The 20,574-nt window shown below is 49.3% G+C and overlaps 1 protein-coding gene across 1 annotated transcript in view; it reads left to right on the top strand.

The window, feature by feature from the left end:
* Nucleotides 1-20,574, top strand: part of JADE2 (jade family PHD finger 2) — a 68,860-nt gene that overhangs the window by 24,843 nt on the left and 23,443 nt on the right. The window contains 2 exon segments of the mRNA XM_030283968.4: nt 8,545-8,714; nt 18,237-18,448. Coding sequence (XP_030139828.4) covers nt 8,545-8,714; nt 18,237-18,448 — 382 coding nt within the window.

The following is a 20,574-nucleotide window of genomic DNA, read 5'->3' on the forward strand; positions in this document are numbered from 1 at the left end:
GTTTCTCTCAGTGCACTTGGAGAAGATCTGGAAAATCTAATCTAGTTGAAGGTGTCCCTGCTCATGGCTTCGAGTGTCTCAGGGTCAGAACTGTTCTCATGTATTTCAGGGTTCAGCATTAGTTCAGTGATGCAGAACACATTAAAAGAGTCTGGTTGCTGCCTTTTCAAATTCCTCAGAGCTTTGCTTTCAGTGGGCTGGGTTTCTCTAAGGAGAGCTGTGTGAAGACACCATGCTGGTGGATGGGAGCTGTCATCTTGTGCCTATGTCTGTGTTTTGAGTTTTGCCATACTCAGCTCTGTGAGTAGCAGTGTAGCAGTGTCAGGGGGATTTGTCCAGGTCTTGATCTGCCGTGGCTCATGCTCAGACCAGAGCAGGTGCAGAGCTGCCACCATTGCTCATGTCTTCTGTTTCTGGTCTCCATTAGTAGGTGGATACAAAGGCAAGCGGAGCTGTTTGCATTACTGAAGTAATTATGGAAACATTATCTGGCTGGGATAATTAATTCCAGGTTCTTTAATGTTAGTAGCTTGGCTTAAGTTACATAAAGAAGCAACTTTTTTTGTCTTTTTACATCCAGAAAACACACACCCAAGTGTCCCTGGCTTCTCTAGTAGCACTTCCATGACATGAATCACCTAAATGGAAATAAGCAGAATACTGGCAGCCTTCAGGCTGAGTTGGAGAAGGTTGCTGTGTGACATGGGTCCCTGAAGGGCCCCCAGGTGGGTCAGTGATACTCTGGGAGAAGGGGGAGAGCAGCACCTGTGGGTGCTGGGGTTGGCTCTGCCCTGCTTCCCTGCAGGGAGAAGGTGCAGTGTGAGTGTCCTCTGTAGCTGCCCTGGAGCCGGAGGCTGCTGTGTTGTGCTGGGTTTCAGAGCCACAAGAGCAGCACAGGCTGTGTCACCTCCCAGCAGCAGGGCACAGTCCCCCTGCTGCCTTCAACACCACTGTTAGAGCTGAGTGGCACAGAGAGAAAAGGGGGAAAGGAATATGGAGATCTTTGCACAGCATCAGAACTTATGTGTGTATTTTGCTCTCAGCCCAGACACTGCTTTTGTCTATTCTGCCAGAAAAACATCTGCATTTTGTTGTTCCAGTCAGCCCAGCAGCAAACCACTGCCCAGCCATTGCTGTGTCCCTGCAGCCGTGGTTTTCCTCTCACAGAAGTTGTGGAGATGAGCCCTGCTGTGCTATGGTGCTCTCCTCTGTCTTGGGAGAGCAGACACTGCTCTGCACCTCAATTCTTCTGCAGCAGGTCTCCGCTCCCATCTACATCAAAATGCTTCTCTGGGTAGTGAATCAGAGTTGTAACTTAAATAATTCATTTGTTGAACTAAATCTCAGTGAGATTTAGGCTGGAATATAAATGTGAGAAAGACAGGGACATCAGCACTGGTCTTCCTCCAGCCTGCTGGGTATCAGGCTTTTTATGTGGTGATAAACAGCTCAGAAATGGAATTGGAAAAGCTGTCTGGGTTTCACAAGATGGCTGTTTAGTGCCTCCTGTTCACTTGTTTTCCTCTTTTTATCACATCAAAGAAGAGTGAATCACTTTCTCCTTAGAGGATTATGTTATTGCAGGGGCCTGGAAGGACCCACTATGGTTACAGGCTGTTACAGGAGATTTCAGGTGGGGAGGGAATAACTAAGCATTTTTCTTACTGCACCTGTTAACTGTAATTGGGAGCTTCAGCTGCATTTCTGTAAAACTTCCAGAACCTGCCTATGTAAATCCTAAATTGCCAGCAGCTCCAGAGGGGTCGCCTTACCCCATCCTTAACGTTCTGCATGGAAATGGGATTGTCACAGGGAGATTTCCAAGCCCTAAGAGAGAGCCCGTGAATGGTCCTGGAGCTGAAAGGAGTTTGATGTGCCGAGGCTGTACCCTGCAGAGCTGTGCTGTGCTGCTCACGGATCAGATGCTCCCCGTGGCTGGGGATGTTTTAAAAGCTGATAATGAAAATTTCTAATATTCACTGAGTGTCAGAATTCAGCTGGGCAGTGGCAGCTAAAGGGACGGTGGGTGTAGCTGCAGCACCCTGTGCTGGGCTGGTCCCTGCCTGGCTGGGGACAGCAGGGTCCCTGAGACATGCTGGGGTCCCTGAGACGTGCTGGGGTCCCTGAGACATGCTGGGGTCCCTGAGACGTGCTGGGGTCCCTGAGATGTGCTGGGGTCCCTGAGACGTGCTGGGGTCCCTGACTGTGGTCCCTGACTGTGGTCCCTGGCGCATCCATCTCCAGCAGGAGGATGGGGAGGCAGCCTGCCCACCACCCAGGCATTACGTCACCTGGAGCTGCACTCACTGGCTGCTGGTACCCGGGGGCAGGACGCTGCTGCAAGCAGCATTAACCCCTTCCTGAACATCCTCAGTGCCACTTGGGTAGCACAAAGGGACCTTCACGGAGCTGAGCATTAGCCACCCATGGCTGTGCAGTCGGGGGTGCATTTTGGGCACGGCTGCTCCTGTTACTGGAGTTTGGTAGATCCTCCTGGGGCCAAATTCAGCTGCATTGTTCTCTCAGTACAGCAGCAAAAGCTGAATGGAGCTTGATGTGTGTGTAACTGCCTTTGTAGGTTTTGGGACAAGCACCTAAAGGAAGGTTTGGGTTATAGCAAAGGGCAGTGCCAGCCCAGCCACCCGCTGTGCCCATCAGCAGCAGTGGGGACAAAGTGCACGGTGGCACTGAGCTGCTCAGGCATGGATGTACTCGGGAAGGGCTGATGTTAAGTTCCCTCCATCAACCTTTTTTGCTAGGAATGTGCATGTTACAGCCCCTGCCATGAAAATAGCCTACAAATGGTGCAAAATGGGTGGCAGAGGGGCCATCAGCCAGCACAGGTTTCCCTTCCCAGACCAGAGGTTCCCATTCCCGTGGCTGCTCTGTTGATGTATGTATGATGAATTTTCATGGATTTTCAGAGGCTGTTGCCAAATCTTGAGGGGGTTTTGGCTCCAGCAGTCAATAAGGAAATACTGGAAATCGTTTCTTTTCTGCACAAAGTGGTCCCAGCAGTGCCATCTCATTCTTCTCAGGTTCTTGTTTGTTTTAAAATAAAAGGGATTGGTTACAGTGCCCTGTTGAGATACACTGTGCCACCTCTCTTTTCCCTCTCTGGGACCAGCCATCTCTTCTCCATCCACAGGGGGATGTGTTGACACGCTCTGGGTACCTGTGGTGTCTCCTGCAGGGTCCAGGGGCTCTAGTGGCAGGTGGCTCATGCCAGGGGTGACAGCAGGGTGCCCACAGGGCTCTGAACCCTCTGTGCTGGTGACCACAGTGGTCCAGATGTTACCTGGAGTATCTTCAGCCAAGGAAGGAAGGGGTGAAGTGCACAGGTACCTGTTAGCACCAAGACCTGGATCCTAAAGACACTTTCAGGCTCACCCAGCTGGTCAGGCCAGCTTGCTTGCAGGTCTGAACCTCAGGCCAGTTAATTTGAAACCTAAACATATATTATCTTCTTGGCATTCTCTCTTGTCTTTGAGCCCAGCTTTGGAAGTATAGTTTTTGGCTCATGGTTTTATAGCCTTTACTAGAAGCCATAATAATACAAGGAGTAGGAGTAACATGGTCAGTAAATCTGGGTGTGGGAATGCTGAGGATCACAAACCCTTTGTGTGTGGGTTGTGGCTCATTATTGTGACCATACACCACTATCTCCAACCCTATCCTTCACCCTTATACCCCCAGGCACTTTTTCTAACTTAAATTCTGCTCTGCTGTTGAGAGGCAATAGCATCTATAAAATCTGTTAGCTGAAGTTCATAAGAAAATGTGGCATCCAGTCCAAATGGCCTGCTAAATACTACTTTAATAAACAGAAAGTGAAAATCATCCCTTTAAATTGCCCTTTTAAAGTCGTGTGCCACAGGAGAATTCCCCCATAAGCAGAGCTGGCAGTAGGAAGAGTATCAGCACTGAAGGTTGCTGGCAGAGCTGTCTTTCCACTGACTTTCTTAAGCTCTCTTATTTATGGACATTGGACAAGACTAATTTAGACTGGAATGGAGGTAAAGAAAATATTACTGACTAATGTCTTCATTGTAATAAAATTAAGTATTTTTAGATGAGAAACACTATGTAGGATTAATTATTTCTATCTGACATATTAAAAGGGAGCATATAGGGAAAAAAGCCTTCTCCCTTCAGCCAAGTGAAGCATTCAGTTTACAGAGATGATTAACCATGGGAATTTGCTGAGTATATTTTATTGCTGTGTAATCTTCTCCAGGGATAGATGTGATCCTCAAGAGTGTTGGGGTCCACTTACTCCTTTTCCTCAAGTGCCCTTGAGACCCACTTTCAGACTAATGGCCTCAGGTTTGTTGTGATTTTCAGGCTGATCCCAATTTTCAGCCCTTCGTTTAAATCAGCCTTTGATAGATACAGGAGTTTAAAATAGTGCTGTGTCTCTGGATAAATAAAGGAATAAATGCTCCTCCTTTGTAATCGAGCTTCTGTGAATGGTCTGGCTCTTGGTGGAGGCTTTGCCTCTGTGATTCTTTGCTGTGATGGTGAATTTGGGTGGGTTGGTGGCTCGTGTGCAGACTCCTCATCAACCAGCCCGGGTATTTCTTTGTCCACAGAGCAGCTATTTGGAAACATGATTTCCCAATGGCCTAAGACTTGTCCCTGCACAAAAGGGGGGCCCTGATGACGTGCCCAGCTCTTGGAGCCCAGCAGGAGATGGATAGACACTGGTGAGGGTTAGGGTTAGGGTTAGGCTTTGTTCCCTTTTTCTCACTGTGTCTCCACTGCAGTGCTGGGACAGCACAAAGCTGCAGCTTTTTGGGCTCCAGTTTCTTGAAGCTGCTGGAGGTGAGGAAGGGTGCCCAGCTTGGTGTGTTTCCTGTATGGCTGTGAGGCAGGGCATGGTCTGTTCCCAAGGATTGCTCTCTTGTCTTAAGCTGTATTTTAAGTAGTAACTGTAGTAGACTCGAGCTCCGAAGCTGCTCCTAGCCTAAGGCACTGTCACTGCAGTCACTGATCTTTTTATCTCAGCACCAGGAAGCCCTTTGCAGGTGTGTTAGCATGTGTCAGGAAGGAGTGGGCTGCTTTTTAGGAGCGTGATTTTATCCACCAAAGCAAATTCAGGAATCAATGGCAGGCTGTGCACCTCTGGGGCATTGGGATGCCCCATGTGAGCCTCAGCATCTGGCAGCCTCCAGCTCCCTCAGGGTGGGAGGAACGTTCATGGGAACAGGCACAGGCTCTCTTAGGGTTTGCTGAATTGTTTGCAAGCCATAAAACCCTTGTGTTTAACTGAGTGCTGGAGATGTGTTCCAGAATTGATCTGGACCAGGCTTCCAGCAGGTCTTCATGGGGTTATACAAGTTTCTCACCATATAAAAAATAATTTATGAGTTATTTCAGTTTCTTCATTTCTGACCATCTCTGTTGGCTGATACTTGAAATGTTGAGAAAATGGTACGAACATGTCCCAACATCCCCATGCCTGAGTTAACTCCAGGGGATCCCAGCCCATGCTGCCAGATCAGCATGAGGTTATGGGGAGGAAATTTCAAAAGTAAAGTTTAGTGATCCTCTTAAGAAGATACTTTTTATATGAATACTTATTCCTTGCAGGAATAAGTATTATTCCTTATATATATATATATATATATATATATATATATATATATATATATATATATATATAAGTGTCTGCTGAGTGCTGCAGTGCCTGTCATCCCTCTCTGATCCCTGTGTTCCCAGACAGGGAGAGGCACCTGCCATCACTCCATTGGCATGTTTCAGACCTTTTAACAGAGTGCTGGTGAGCTTGTTAGATGTTTGTATCTTCATTACCTTGATCTTCATCATCAGTGACGTGGTGAGAAGCAAAATGTCACTCTCTAAGTGCCAGTTCCCATTAAACCAAAGCAAACTGCATTTAATTACAGTGTTAGAAAAAGCTGGATGTTGATCACCGTGGAGCTGTTACCTTCAGTGAGCCCCTGAGCTCCCTGTGACCTCTGCATCCCCAGGGACTGTGCAAAGCCAGGACCTGAGAGTCTAAGCATGAATCCAGGTTGGGGGGGGCTGGGAGGCTGGTACATGACTCGAGGGGAGAGTCACTTGCCTCCTGTCTCTGAGCATCACGTTCAGCAAAAGCTCTCCATAAGATATCTGCAGAAAGGAGGTGGAGGCTGTGTGCCCAGGTGGGAGGGGACGTGCCCAGGCTCAGGCAGGAGCTGTGTCCCACACACAGGCAGTATCCTGTGCACTGTGTGAGATAACCCCAGTCACGTCAGCATCCTTGTCACACCGAGTGCATTTCAGTGCTGTCAATACAGTAAATGACCTGTTCAGGATACTCCTTTGATATGTACACAGAGCATTAATCTTTGCAATTTTATGCCAGGGTAAATATAGCAGCTCTTTTCCTCCTGCCATCCCGAGCATCCGTGGCTGGCTCGGTGTCAGAGCATCACCTGTTGCAGGGGCTTTTGGGTGAGCAGCTTGTGTAACTTGGCTTAATGAGGGCTTATGGCCCTGACCTCGTGCCTGCTCGGGCAGCTCTTCCCAACAGAAGCATCCATTGTAGGTGGAGGACTGGTTTTTCTCTCCTGTAACAAGGCTGTGCCCAGCCTGGCTGCTCCCACACCCAGGTTCTGTTTCTGTGAGGGGTGACCCAGACTTGGGCTCGTGGGAAGGAGAGGTTCAGTCTGACATGAACCAATGCATGTTGCACCAGCAGCTCCTGCTTTATTTTTTTGTTAATAGCATCTTCCAGTGGCTAAAGGGGCTACAAGAAAGGCTGGACGGGGATTTTTGAGATGGGTATGTAGTGACTGGACAGGGGGGAGTAGCTTTGAACTGACAGAGGGCAGATTTAGATTAGATATTTGGAAGGAATTCTTTCCTGTGAGAGTGGTGAGGCCTTGGCACAGGTTGCCCAGAGAAGCTGTTGGCTGCTCCATCCCAGGCTGTATGGGGCTTGGATTAACCTGGGATAGTGGAAATTGTCCCTGCCCATGACAGGGAGGGTGATCTTTGAGGCTCCCTCCAAACCCATCTATTCTGTGATTTTTTGATTTTAGGGGAGTTCCTTAGATGCCAGTCCTGAAGCTGTGGCTGGAGCATGCCTAGTTCCAGGGTTAATGAGTGCTCTCTGCATTAGAGACATCAGTGAATCCCCAAGTCCTATCCTAGATTGTTTTAAAATGTGGGGACTGAGATGTGTCCTTCCATGTGGCTCCTTTTAGTTCTTTAACGTAAATTTGGAGATAACCCAGGACATTGGGTCACATGTTTATTTTTAATTTACTGATGGGGAAAGTGAAGCAAAAGAGATAATAAGAACCCACTTCTTGATGTTTCCCTCTCTGAGCCATTGTTGCTTCTCCTGCTGGTGGCTCTGGAAGTAGTTCCAGTGTTTGTGACCACAGAGGACAGCAATTAAATTGCATGTCTGGGTCTGTAGGAACTCCAGGTTCATTTTCCTGCCCTGCTACAGATTTCCTTCCTGACCATGGGCAGGGCAGGAGGTAGGGTCTCACTCCCAAGGACAGCTGGGCTCAAGTGTCTCTCCTTGGCACGTGCAGACCTTGGAGCATCGGGTACCACAATTCATCTGGTTCTGTGATGGACACCATGGCTTTGCCCCAGACACATCACAGAGCACAAGGCACTCAGTGCTCTGACATTGGCTTACATAGCAGGACAGAAGGCAAATAAAAGCCTTCCCAGCTGGCACTGGTGCAAGAGCAGGGCTGGGTCCTCCAGCTTTGCATGGGGAGAAGCTGTTAGGAAGGGGCTGAGTGCTGCAGTGAGGTATGTTTGGTTGCTGTTTCTTTGCAGCATCTTTCTGCCTTGGTATCTGTGCCAGGAGGTGGATTTCAGGGGAGGAAATTTGAGCTGTGCAAATACTGCAGCAAGCTCCAGCTCCCAACTTCACTGAGATCTGTCAGCTGGCACCACAGGCTGCTTCTCATTTCCAGCTTGTCCTCTGCTTGCATGTCATTAGGCGTGACACTGTTGACATGTGCATGGCAAGTATCATGCATATTGCTGCAGAGTTGCCAAGGAAAAGCAGAAGAGCTGACAGCCAGAGCCTGGTTGCTCCCTGTGCAGGGAGTTTGCAGCAGATGAGGCAGCTCCTCTCCCCATCCCTGTGGTTGTGATTAGAGAGCACTCAGAACAAATCTCACAGGCCACCATGAGATGTTCCCCAGTGCCAAGCGTGCTGAAATGTACCCAGCACGGCGTGGATGTGGCACTGCAGTGTAAGGCACACTGGAGGTGTTCATGGAGCAGTTAGTGGCTGGGGGCTTGTTGTCAGTACTTAGATCATCATCTCCATTGCTCCTCATTTTTCTCATGTGAAGAGTTAATTTCTGTGGGTGAATGGGAACACTCTTGCTATAGTAGCTCTGCTGAGGCTGTCAGTGCTGGCCCATGGACTGATTTCAGGTGCAGTGGCTTTGTTTTCCTTCACAGAGTCAAGTGTCCAGTGTAGTCTCACCCTCCATGGCAAGAAACAGAATATTTTTCTGAGTTGTAGCTCTTTCTGAACCTCCCCTTCTTTTCTTCCAGGATCATTCCCCAGCTGGAGAGCTCTCTTTCACAGGTTTCACCGAGCAGCCTGCCTGTCTCTGAGATTTCAGAAGCTACAAGGACTTACTTGCAAGGAATGAGCCGCTATGACCTGGACGAGCTCGATGCCTGCTGGTTGGAACTTGTTAACATGGAGCTCAAGGAGATGGGTGGGTATTGCTGGTTTTTTTTTCTCTTTGTGGCCTGGGTGTCCCACAGTGGGCATTCAGGCTTTTTGAGTAAGCATGTGGAACTAAAGGCCTTGAAGAAGAAATGTCAGAAATGCTGGTCCTGATTGTTTCCTGTTCCAGGCATCTCAGATACCACAGCATAACATTGCCTGCATCACTGCTGTTATATCACTGCACATTCTTCACATCCTTTAGGGGATTTTGGTTGAGTGCAAGTACCTGAGTTTGGAATTTGACCATTGGCACTAGTGCTTAGCATGGTCTGCTGGGCAAATTTGTTGGCACAGACCCATGGGTGTGTGTAGTCCTGCCAGACTGTGGAGGGATTTTCCAGTCCTTGTTAGGGAAGGGTTGCTGTGGTGTGGCTGCTGCTCTGCAGGTAAGAGTAATACCTCAATAAAGCATTCACCTTGTGAGGTCAGTGTGGGCTGACCAGGTGCTCGAGCAGATGGGACAGAGCACTGTGGAGCTGGAGGGTTGTGCTGGCTCTCACAGGCAGCTGGTTGAGGGCTGCAGCAGCATTCAGGATGAGGTCAGGAAGATGCAGTTCAGTGAGCTTGCATGGAGCACGAGCGAGCTCAGAAGTTGGCCATGACATTGATCTTGTTTTTGGAAGATCTGTCCTTCTGGTGTGCTTATGATTTACAATGAAATTTTGTTACCAAGCCTTGAGAAAGTTGTAGAAGCTGCTTTCACAGTTTCTCTGATTATCTGGTATAGGTATCCTGTATATTGGATTTCCCAAAATCTCAACATTGTGGAGCCTGTAGCATCACAGAGAAATCAGAAGTCAGTTCTGCCCTCATTAGCTGGTTCTGTATTAGCCTCAGCTCTGTCATTAGCACACACAGGTTTTGAGGCACTGGCAGCTACACTGAAGTCCTTGGGCAGAGCAGAGGGTGCTGCTGGATAAAGGCAAGTGCCTCGGTCCTCCTCAGGACTTGCAGAGGATCCACCCTTCCTAACCCTGCACAGCTGCTGTTGCTGCATCAAGAAACCACCTTCAACCACCCTGGGCATCATTCTGACCTTGCTGTGCCTTCACTGTATCCCCTGCTACATTTCCCTTGCCATCTCCACTGCTGCAGGGCCATCAGAAGTGTCTCTGGGCTCCAGAGAGGCATTGTGCCTATTTACACTTCCTCTTGTGTGTATTTTATAAGTCTCTAGAAATGAAGTGGGCAGAGATTTGGCTTCTCCAGCTCTGTTGGATTAAATTTGCCTTGCTTTATAATTTCTTCAAAGTATTAGGTTTCAAATGCAGTGTTCAGATGTAGAGCTCCTGGGGTGATGGAAGGTTGAGATCATTGAAAGGTCCCTGCCCCAGACCAGACTGGCTGCTGGCTGTCCCCATGTCACCTTTGGGCTGGCATGTGCCAAACCCACGGGTGCTGGGGTAGAGAGCTGGCTGCTCCAGCAGCACTGCCTTGGGAGTGAGATGAGTTTAGGAGGGGAGCTTGAGTTCCATGCCAGCCATACCCCTGCTCCGTGCAGGCATGTGTGTGGGCTGGCACCTCACATCCCAGGGAGTCCCAGGTCAGGGCACAGGCAGTGCTTTGCTGCTGACCCTCGGCCATTCTGAGCAAGCTGCATTTTTTTTCCTCCATCTCATCATTTATCAGCCAGTCACATTTTCCAAGGAGTGTCCTTAGGAGATGTTTGTCCAGGGCCAGGCTGCATGAAACCACAGAATCTGAGGAAGCTGTTGAGCCTTCCTGCCATCACCAACTCCAGATGGTGATGAGGACCAAGGTGATCTCAGCAGTGGTAGTGCAGAGAACATCACTGCCCATCACCTGCTTCTCCAGCCCATTCCTGTCACTGAGGGACCACTGTCATTACTGGCTGAGCCTTAAATATGCTGGGGAGAGAGTAGCTTTGAAAACCAGTGTCTGGCATGTGAAATCCACTGCGGATACAGCTTCAGCCCAATAGATTCTGGTATCTTTCCCCCTCCCCCAGTCCTCCCAACTTCTCTAGCAGTGCAAGGGCTAGTACATTTTTTCCAGTGACTTGGAAAGGAAAAGATGTGGCTTTGATAATGCCCCACCCTGATGCTGTGGGGAGCTGGGGGTTTGGCAGGTGGGCAGCAGGATGGGAGCTGGTGCTCCTGGCTGCAGGGCCACGGTCACATCACCCGTGGCAGCCGTGCTTGCCCTGGAGGCTGGAGGCTTCTTTGAGGGATGCATCTTCCCTGCCCGTGGAAGTGATGGGGTTTGGTGCTGGTAGAGGAAAGCTGTTGTAGCAAATCCATTGCTGCTCAGCTCCTGGGCTGGGACAGAGCAGGGCCTTTACTCCCTTTGCTTCCCAGATGGGAAAAGCCAGGGTGGGATTTGGGTGTCCTTCCCCACCCAGGGCAGAGGATTGCCCTGCCTGGGTTGGTCCAGAGGCAGTCCATAAATAGTGCTTTGGCCCGGAAGCCTTTGGCATTAATGACACCATTAATGACTCCCTGAGATTTCCAAACCTGCTGTGCTAATCTCCAAGATCATTAACATGACTTAACTAGAGAATGGCAGCCTCTCCTCCCATTCAGAGGAGTCAGGCGTTATCTCCCAGCATTAATTCAGGAGGTAGGCAGAAGTTTAAATTCCTCATGCGTGTTTGGCTGAACTGTTGTCACTGGGCTGTCCAGGGGCACAGTATGTCATTCCCAAAATATTTAATGACAAAGAAGGACCCAGATCTCTGACTGGCTCCTTAGGATGTGTGGGGAGGAGAGCTGGAAAACACCTATGAGATCATCCAGCTCGCCTTTCGTGGGTCTACGTAGCACACAGCACATGTCTTTTCCAGTCCTTTTTAGGTCACCCCAGGGATAGAATTTTATCACCAAGATCAGATAAACCTCCAGATAGCTCCAGCTCTCTGCATTCTGCCTGCTGACTCTTCTCCCAATTAAGTGGAATTGCTCCAGAAAGCAAAGGTTTTACTTGAAAAGCAAAAGTTTTGAACATAAAAGAGCTTTAAATAGTTTTAAACCCCCTAGTAAGATGCCTCAGTAGCTGTTGCTGTACTCGATGGAAATGTGCTGTTTAAAGAACCTTTGTATCCTGGAGATGAAGTCAGTGTTTGGGCATGCCTAAGTGTTTTATTTGTTGCTGCTGCAATATGAGATTGTAAAAAAAGTGGATCTGAAGAAGACTGAATGGAGCCCGTAGCCAGATTAATGTCCATACCACTCCAGGCAGCACAGGCCTGTCCTTTTAGACAGGAGCCATGCCATAAGTCTTCATTTTTACATTAACATTTTATGCTGTGTTTTTTGATCTCCACTAAATCCAGAGCTATTGTAAGAGTGGAGCTAGAGAGACTTCAAAGACCAAGGCTGAAAGATCCTTTTGCAGTGATCGGCACTTCATAAACACACGGAAAATCCTCAAGAAATTGCTAAAATTGTTGTCGGAATCAATTTTGCTGAAGGCAGAGTCGAAGTTTCTAAGTATTCCCTTGACTTAATCCATATGGTGTATTCTGCTCACATATGCCCACCACAGCTTCTATCTTGGGAGCTGGAGGTGTTCCTGGTATTTTATGGCAGGAACATGCAAAGGTCACATGGATTGCTTTTGAAGCTCCGGGGGGAATTCATCGCTGCATACTTGAGATATGTCTGTGTACTAATGAGCTGATACCTCCCTCGGCAGAGGTGAGATTGGTCAAGTAGATGTGAAATAAGCTGGAGTCAGTGCAGTACCCTGGGCAAGATGTGCTCAGTGGAGCAGAGGCTGCTGTCAGTCCTGCTCCTCACAGAGTGGCTGCTTCCCACCCTGGCAGTCTTGGGTGTCACACTCGGAGGCTGCTCCCATCCCACTGCATCCTTTTGGGATTCTGGGAGCCCCTTTTTCACCCTGAGGCAGCAAGCTGGCACTCCCTGGACAGAGCCTGTTTCCAGGCAGCTGCTGCCCATTACCATGTGCCCTGTCCCACTGTGCAGGACCCCCCAGCACAGAATAGTGGAATGGCTTGGTTTGGAGAAGGACTTAAAAGCTCATCCCATTCCAAGCCCCCTGCCATAGGCAGGGACAACCTCCACTAGCCCTGCTTGCCCCAAGCCCTTGAACACTTCCAGGGATGGGGCAGCCACAGCTTCTCTGGGCAACCTGTGCCAGGGCCTCAGCACCTTCACAGGGGAGAATTGCTTCCTAATACTCACCTCAGCCTGCCTTCTGTCAGTTTGAAGCTATTCCCCTCTGTAAAACACCACAAGCCTCTGGATCTGAGTTTATTTATCTCCTTAGAGATTCAGATAATCAATACCACGTGTAAATGAATGTATTAATTGTTTGTATGTGATGTATTAATGTATAGATTATCAGGGTTGGAGATCAGTGGGAGACTCTTAACACATTTTCCCTCCACATTTTCAGCACAATCAATTTTTACGTCAAGTCGCTGTTTTGCTGTTTCCATAAATTCCTGGCAGTAATTGCAGTAGTTTCCAGCAATACTCCAGTTTTGCTGCTGATGGGGTGAGGAGGCTTTCATCAGGAGTGCTCTAGGACAGCCCTGTCAGAGCCAAGCATCGCTGCAGAGAGACAGCAGCTTCTAAAGTGGCTTCTGAAACATTTTGTCATCATCTTAAATTTGAGCAATAATTGATGTCGGTGGGTGGCAGAAAGGGTGATAATTGGTTCCTGTAAATCTTTTAAGTGCATTAGCAGGCTGTGTTTGTAACAAAATGTCTGGAGGTTTCACTGTGGATGCTCAGTTCACTCTGTGTTGGTCACACTTTACATGTAGGGTCTATTTATAAATAACACTGATAAAAGATTAATGTACAATTGCTGCATCGTCCAAGGGTTGTGTGTCTGCAGGTGGTGGGCTGGAGGTGGCTGTGGGAGTCTCAGGTGGTCTGGTGTGGTGCTCAGGTGGTTGGCTGTCGTGCCCTGATGTCCCTGCAGGATGCCCGGGGGGGCACTCAGCCCGGGGCAGGGTGGCTGGTGTCCCCACGAGTGCCAAAGCAGGCAGGTTTGAAGTGGCTTGCCTGGGGCGAGCTGGAGGAGAGTGAGCTGGAAGGAGATTTCTGGAGTGTGTGGTCCCTGTACCATGTGTGAACACCCCATCCCATCAGGGACCTGTCATTCTTTCACCTCAGGTTTTCAAAGATAGTCAGAGACAAGCCTACATCATCTCACAATTGCTTTCCCTTTTTTTTTTTTTTTTTTTGAAATTATCATTTTAAAAAGCAGTAATTTTGCTTGTTTTTTTTTATATATATATTTCCTGAAAAGTAGACTCCCAAGTTTATAGTCTGTGAATCAGCGAATGGCACAGCCTGCAGTCCTGATAGCTGTTTGTTCACGAGCAGTTTCTATCTCCAGGTATTCTCCACAGGGGGAACACATTTATTGTTTCAGTAAATTGATATTAGTGGAGCACATTTCAGTCAGAAATAGGTCTCTATTTTGTGAAAGGTGGCTCTCCAGCTATTTTTTTCCTCCCCTCGCAGTGAGTTGGCTCACACCACGACAAGGAGTAGCTGAGAATTCATTTAGCAGAAGAATATTGCTCCTTCATGCCACATAAATTACAATATTACAGGAATAATTACAGCGGAGGGCGGCGTTGTGTGAAGGAATGTGCCTGGTACTTCTCCCCGGCGCGGCGCTGTGGCTGCAGTGCCAGCCCAGGAATCCCAGTTCCTCTGGGACAGAGTGCTGAAACTCTGTTTCTGGTGCTGTATGGGCAGTTGTAAGGGCTGAGCTGTGTGGAGTCGGGCTGGGCCCCCTGGGAGCCCCATGGATGATGGGGGTGCTGGGTGCCTGTGGGGCGGCAGGGACCGTGGCACACCCTGACACAGACACACGGGGAAGGCTTTTTTGCTTGAAGCAAAGTTCCTTCATGTTTTCTTTTCGTGAATCAGATTTAGAGACCTCCTGTAGTGCATCATTATCTGTCACCTCTTCTCTATTTCTGAAGGAAGCCCCATTTTCTGGTGCTTCCTTTAGCAGGGAAGGTGCTACCCTGCAGCATCCTGCCCTGTGCAAAGAGGGGACAGATTTTCTCATCTGAGAGGCCGTGGGAGGCTGCATTCCCTGGATTACAGCCCTTCCCACTGTGGGGCAATACTGGGGTGTTCCAGGGAGGCTGGGTAGCCACATCAAAACCCATCATCGTTAATGAACTCGGTGTTAATGGGGAAAGGGTGTGGGTGGCCTCCTGGAAGGGGTGATGGGACATATTCCTCCTGTGTTGGTGTTTTGAACTAAATAGTCAGGGATTATATTGGCATGGGATTGAAGTCTCACCTCTGCCTGTGTCTCTCCAGACAGAAACTCTGAAGAAATTTATGGTTATCACTGCTGTCTTCTGTGGAGGATCAGAAAAGCTTTGTTTTCTTGTCCAATACCTCGGCACACCTTAACCAGGTGAAAATGCTGTTCTCTTGGTCAGCAGGTAGAGTCTGCTGACCTGGGGATGGTCCCACATGTGGACATCGCTGTATTTGTTAATTGTGGCCAAGATCAGTTGCCTGTGTCTTTGCTTTCCTTCTCTGGGGACAACAATAGTGTCACTTGTGCATGTACACAGGGAGCATTTTGGTGGAGAATTTTTTTGTTTGCTGTTTAGCTGGCCACAATCAATAAAGAGAGAGTTTTTGCAGCCAAAAAGATGACAATTTTATGAATGGAGTTTAGTAGCACAAACTTCATGTGATGCAGAAGGAGATAAATGGAACACAAATGGAAAAAGCACTTCACCCCCAGGCCCCATTGTTTAGTGTTTCATAAACGATTAATCGCTTCATCCCCATCAAGTGCAATTGTCAATTCAATAAGCTCCGAGGTGTTTGGGATGCCGCTTGGCAAGAGCATTCCTGATGTAATTACACCTCAGTGGAGTGTGAGAGTGTGTGTGTGCAGGGGGATGGATCCACACTCCCCGTGTGCAGCTGGAGCAGCTGCATGCCACGCAGCCTGATGAGGGAACCCCACCAAAGTGCTGCTCTCCCTCTGCCTCCAGCCTTCCTCTGCCACAGGAGTTTTGGGATCAGCATGAACTTTCTTCCCAGGGTTAAGCCGGTGATGGTGGAAAATTGAGGGTGTGGGAGCGGTGACGCTTCTTTCCATTCGAGGTGAAGTGGAACGGTGGCAATGCCAGCACGGTCCTGACCCTGGGCAAGGTTGAGTTCATGATTCCTGTGGAAAACCCCCTCCCTTTCCTTCCTCTTGCTGCCTGCAGCTGCCAGCTCTCTGCCTGCCCTCTCCCATGAGCACAGGGCAGCTCTGGAAAGCGTGTGGGCAAAAGCACTGGGAACACCTTGATCGTTTTGCTTTCCAGAAGAGCAGAGCCTGAAATGTTGGGAGGAATGGAGTAACTCCAGACTGGCACTCTGATGCCCAGGCTCATACTCACAGATGGGGAGTTGAAACCCTGACCAAGAGGAGGATATTCTTGCTGGACTGGTTTAATTCTCACATAAAATCATGTTGAGCAAGTGCACCTCGGGTGGTGTGTTTGTAAAAGGACTCCATTAAAGCAGAAATAATGCTCTTTCTCTGCAACACACAGGCGATATTAGGACAAGGGGGGGTGGCTTTGATTTGAAAGAAGATCGATTTAGATTAGATACTGGAAATAAATTTTTCCCTGTGAGGGTGGGGAGGTTACCCAGAGAAGCTGTGGCTGGATGTGTTCAAGGGAACACTTGGACAGGGCTTGGAGCAACCTGGTCTAGTGAAAGTTGTCCCTGCCCATGCAGGGGAGGCTGGAACAAGAAGATCTTTAAAGTCCCTTCCAAGCAAAACCATTCCATGTTGCCATGACATCCAACCATTACTATGCCAAGAGCAAGGTGGTGGCTCCATCCCAGCCCTGGTGCTCAGGACTCGCTGTGCGAGTGCAGGATGCTCCACATTGCTGAGCTGCAGAGGCAGCCCGTGCCAGCCTGGGGCTGAGATCCCACGCCCATCGCGGGGCTGCTGTGGGATCAAACAGGTACCAGCAGGTTCCTTGGCGTGTTGCAGCACAGCAGCCCGAGCTCTTGAAAGGGCTGTGATAGGAACAGTGTTGTCTGTCTTAGATGGTATCTCAGACTCGACATAGACGTGTAAAATGCCAGGCTGGATGTTTGCAGGGACTTGTCAAGCCAAGGGAAACCGTGCCAGTGAAACATTGGGGAAGAGCTTAAAAAGGCAGACAATGGTGTGTTTGCTTGCTGAGCTCGCCTACGTGATGCTTTCCCCTTTGACAGAGTTTTTTCAGTTGCTCAGTGGCTATGGGGGGAAAGATACAGCCTCTGCCAGCTCCATCCAGCCAGAGGAGTTGGGACTCCCTGCAACCCCATCCCTTGGGGCTTTAGAGCAGCCCAGAGTTCAGCCCAGAACAGGGACATCACACTGTGGCTTGAGAGATGACCAGGATGCCAGATCTTTCACTGAACATTTAATTAGTAACTGGCTCTTATGGGTTCTTCCTCAAGCCCTTTTTTTCCATCTCTTTTTATAAATGAGGTATTTTCTTCCATTGCTTTGGAGTAAGGAGGGTGGACAGCAGTTTGGGTCAGGCTCCTCCACTGTCTGTCCAGTGGTGGATATTTCACACTAATGAACTACAAAGTCTTAATGGTTTTGTATTGCATCCTGCTGGTACTTTTGTTGTCCCTGCCCCTTCTCCTCTGATGACACAGAGGGTGTGATGGGGGCTTAACTGTGCGTCTAACCCTTTACAGAAAACCTCACTCCTGCTCCTGACAGATTTTCTTCCTTGCCTGGAGTGACCTCACATTGCATTTGTGGCACCAGGATCTTTGTGTGCAGGTGGGATGCAGCACTTCTGGGAGAAGCCTTCTGTGTGGCAGCATTTTGGGGCTGCTGAGCTCCTGGTAGCAGCATGCCCTGTCTAAAGGCAGCTGGGTATCTCACTCCTAGAAGCTGTTGCTCTAAAAAACCTCTGCTGGTTATTGACCTTATATTCCTGGTTGTCTCTGTGGAGAAAGCTCTGGTAAAGCATGTCTGCAATCTCTCTCCATTAAAGATCCTGGTGTGGGGGGAATAAAAGACTCACCTGGGTCTGACCTCCTGATTTCACTGAACCCAAACACAAAAAATACCTCCTCATTTATCCTCAGTTTCTGCCTTTGGCTTCAGTTTTACTTTTCCGTTTAATTGTCCTTAAAATGGTCAATTTTCAGTCTCAACAATTAAAGCACTGACTTTGTGTTGCCAAAGCTTGTCTGAGCCCTCGCTGCAGAAAGCATCTTTGCAAACTTGTCTCCTTGAACATTTAAACTGTCAGCCCCAATTATCTGCATTGCTTCAGCTGAATGGTTTTCCTTCCTCTCAGCCAGCAGCAATATTTTGTTACTGTCTATGAAATACAAACTGCATCCCGAGGTAGGAGCAGCCGTTTTCCGAATCGCCGCTTTTACCGTCGCTGTGGATTTGCCACGTTCTTGAGTTGCCATGAAATGCTCAGCCCCTGGCAAAACGCTCCCGAAGGCGGCTGGGAGCTGCGTCGGTGGCTCTGCCCTCACGCTCTCCTTCTTGTGCCTTGCAGAAAAGCCCGAGCTGGACGAGATCACCCTGGAGCGAGTGCTGGAGGAGCTGGAGACCATGTGCTACGAGAACATGAACATCGCCATCGAGACCGAGGAGGGCTTGGGCATCGAGTACGACGAGGACGTGGTGTGTGACGTGTGCCGCTCGCCCGAGGGGGAGGATGGCAATGAGATGGTGTTTTGTGACAAGTGCAACGTCTGCGTGCACCAGGTGAGCCCGGCTGGGCGCGGGCTGGCAGCGCGTGGCTCTGCTCGTCACTCCCTGGTACCCTCCTGCTCTGGGTGCTCCCATCCCCGCCCATCCCTTCCCCTGGGCTCCTGCAGGCACCTGTTAAGCTTTCCCCATGGATCCCTAGTGCAGCTCCACAGGAGTGGGGATAGCAGTGGGGTCTTGGACAGCTGGCTGACAGCAAACTTGTTTTTTTACTTTCTTAGCCCCAGCCATTTATAAGTGCCCACAGAAACACACAACCAGAGGTTGAAGTGCCTCTTCCTCCTTATTCTCTGGTATCTGTAATATTTTATGTCTTCTCATCCTTTCTGCTTATTCTTCTTTACCCCATTTATTAAACCCCAGTGGGATCTTTAGCACTTTCAGGTGACACTTGACTGTGTGCAAGACTTGTCAGGTGGCTGGGTGGGATGTGGGTCTGCAGTCCTGTGTTCACCAGAGGGGTGGGCTTGCATAGACCCTCCAGCTTCCTCCTCCTCCTCTGCTTTGTCTGGGCAGTGGTTGGACCTTCCAGCTCCACCAGTGCAGTCTCACATCGCAGGGTTTCTGTCCCAGCTTCCCCACTGTGTGAGCGTGGGATTTCATTTTGTTTTGCTGCCTGGAGGAAATAATTTTATTTTTAGAATTGAATGCTAATGCTTCAAGCTCTTGCTGGAGGGAGTCAGTGGGCCTCCTGCTTTTGGGGAAACCTTGACAAGGGGAAGGCAGTCAGGTGAGGGTCTCCTGAGTCTCTCGTGGACCCAGGGAGGTTCTACTGGTCGTGCTTCAAGGGGAAACGCTGTGTGGTGCTGGGATGGCAGCAGCAGCAGCACCTGGGCTTCACCCCCTGTGTGAATGGTTTTGGGTTTTTTTAGTTCTAAAGAGAGCCATTTGCTCATCTTTTGGGCAGCTTTTCCATCAGTGCTTCCTGGAGGTGGGAGGGCACTGGAGATATCTATAGTTGCGGGTGGTGGGTGTTTTGAATGGTTTCCATCAGTGAATCAGATTCCACAAAATACCAGAATGATTCAGGATTGGGTTCGAGGTATTTTTTTGTCTTGGGCTCTTTTTTAACAAGCCCAAGTGGCAGTGTCAGGCTGTGAGCTGGCATGAGCCACAGCAGGGACTCAGGAGGAGCCGTGGCACCATGTGGGCTCCACTTTATGCAGCAGCCCCAGTGCTGCAGAAGGGGACACAGCAGCCTGGATTTCAAGGCTGTTGAAAGAAAAGAGGGATTTTCAGTTGTTTCAGGAAGCAAAGTCCAGCCCTAAGCCCTGTGCCAGCCCGTAAGCTGTCTGTGATTTAATCTCTGCTCCAATTTACACCCTAAGCCACGAAGTCCAGAGCCACAGTGCGGGGTGTTACATGGCATCACGGTTATCTAACCTGCATCATGCCTTTGCAGCACCACGTCCAAAACCTGCTGGGAATAGCACTTTCCTGCAGGCATGTGGGTGCTGGTGCCATGGGCTTCATCAGAGCCATGCCTTGTCCTCCTGCATCCCTTTGGGAAGGGGCTCAAGACACACGGTGGTGGGTTATGGTGCCAGGTGATATCGTGGTACTCACTTCATCTGCATAACACAAGCCATGAGGCTTGCTAGTAGTTAACTCCTATGAAGTGAAGCTTTTAGAAAGCACATGCAGTTGTCCTTTTAAAAAGTGTCAGTGAGGTGGAACCATGCCCCCCGCTGCTAAATCACAGTTCATTGCTCTCACAGGGACAACATCACTCTTCTGTTTAGCATGGGAATGATCCACCTTCAGTTTCCAGCCACCATGCCATGGGCCTGTCATCACTGAATTCCCTTTCCCTGCTGTGGGCACATGGCTGAACCCACCCTCTGTTCCATGGATCACAACCAAGCTTGTCTATGGCTTGGCATCCTCCCTGGTTTTTTGGCATCTCGTTCTCAGTGATGTTGCACCCCAAATAGATGCAGCAATAAAAATAGCTGTGCTGCTCCTATTCAGCATTCCTCTGGCTTCATATTTCTGGAGCACCTTCTGCCTGGTGCTGGACTTGGAAGAGTGTGTTTAGCTGATAATGCACCTTGTTTCTAGAGCTGCTCCTTGTCTCGGATGGAAGCCCTGTATTTGCTTCTCAGGAGCAGAATTGCACCTTC

This window comes from Taeniopygia guttata, chromosome 13 (assembly GCF_048771995.1).
Source record: "Taeniopygia guttata chromosome 13, bTaeGut7.mat, whole genome shotgun sequence".
Classification (NCBI taxonomy): Eukaryota; Metazoa; Chordata; class Aves; order Passeriformes; family Estrildidae; genus Taeniopygia; species Taeniopygia guttata.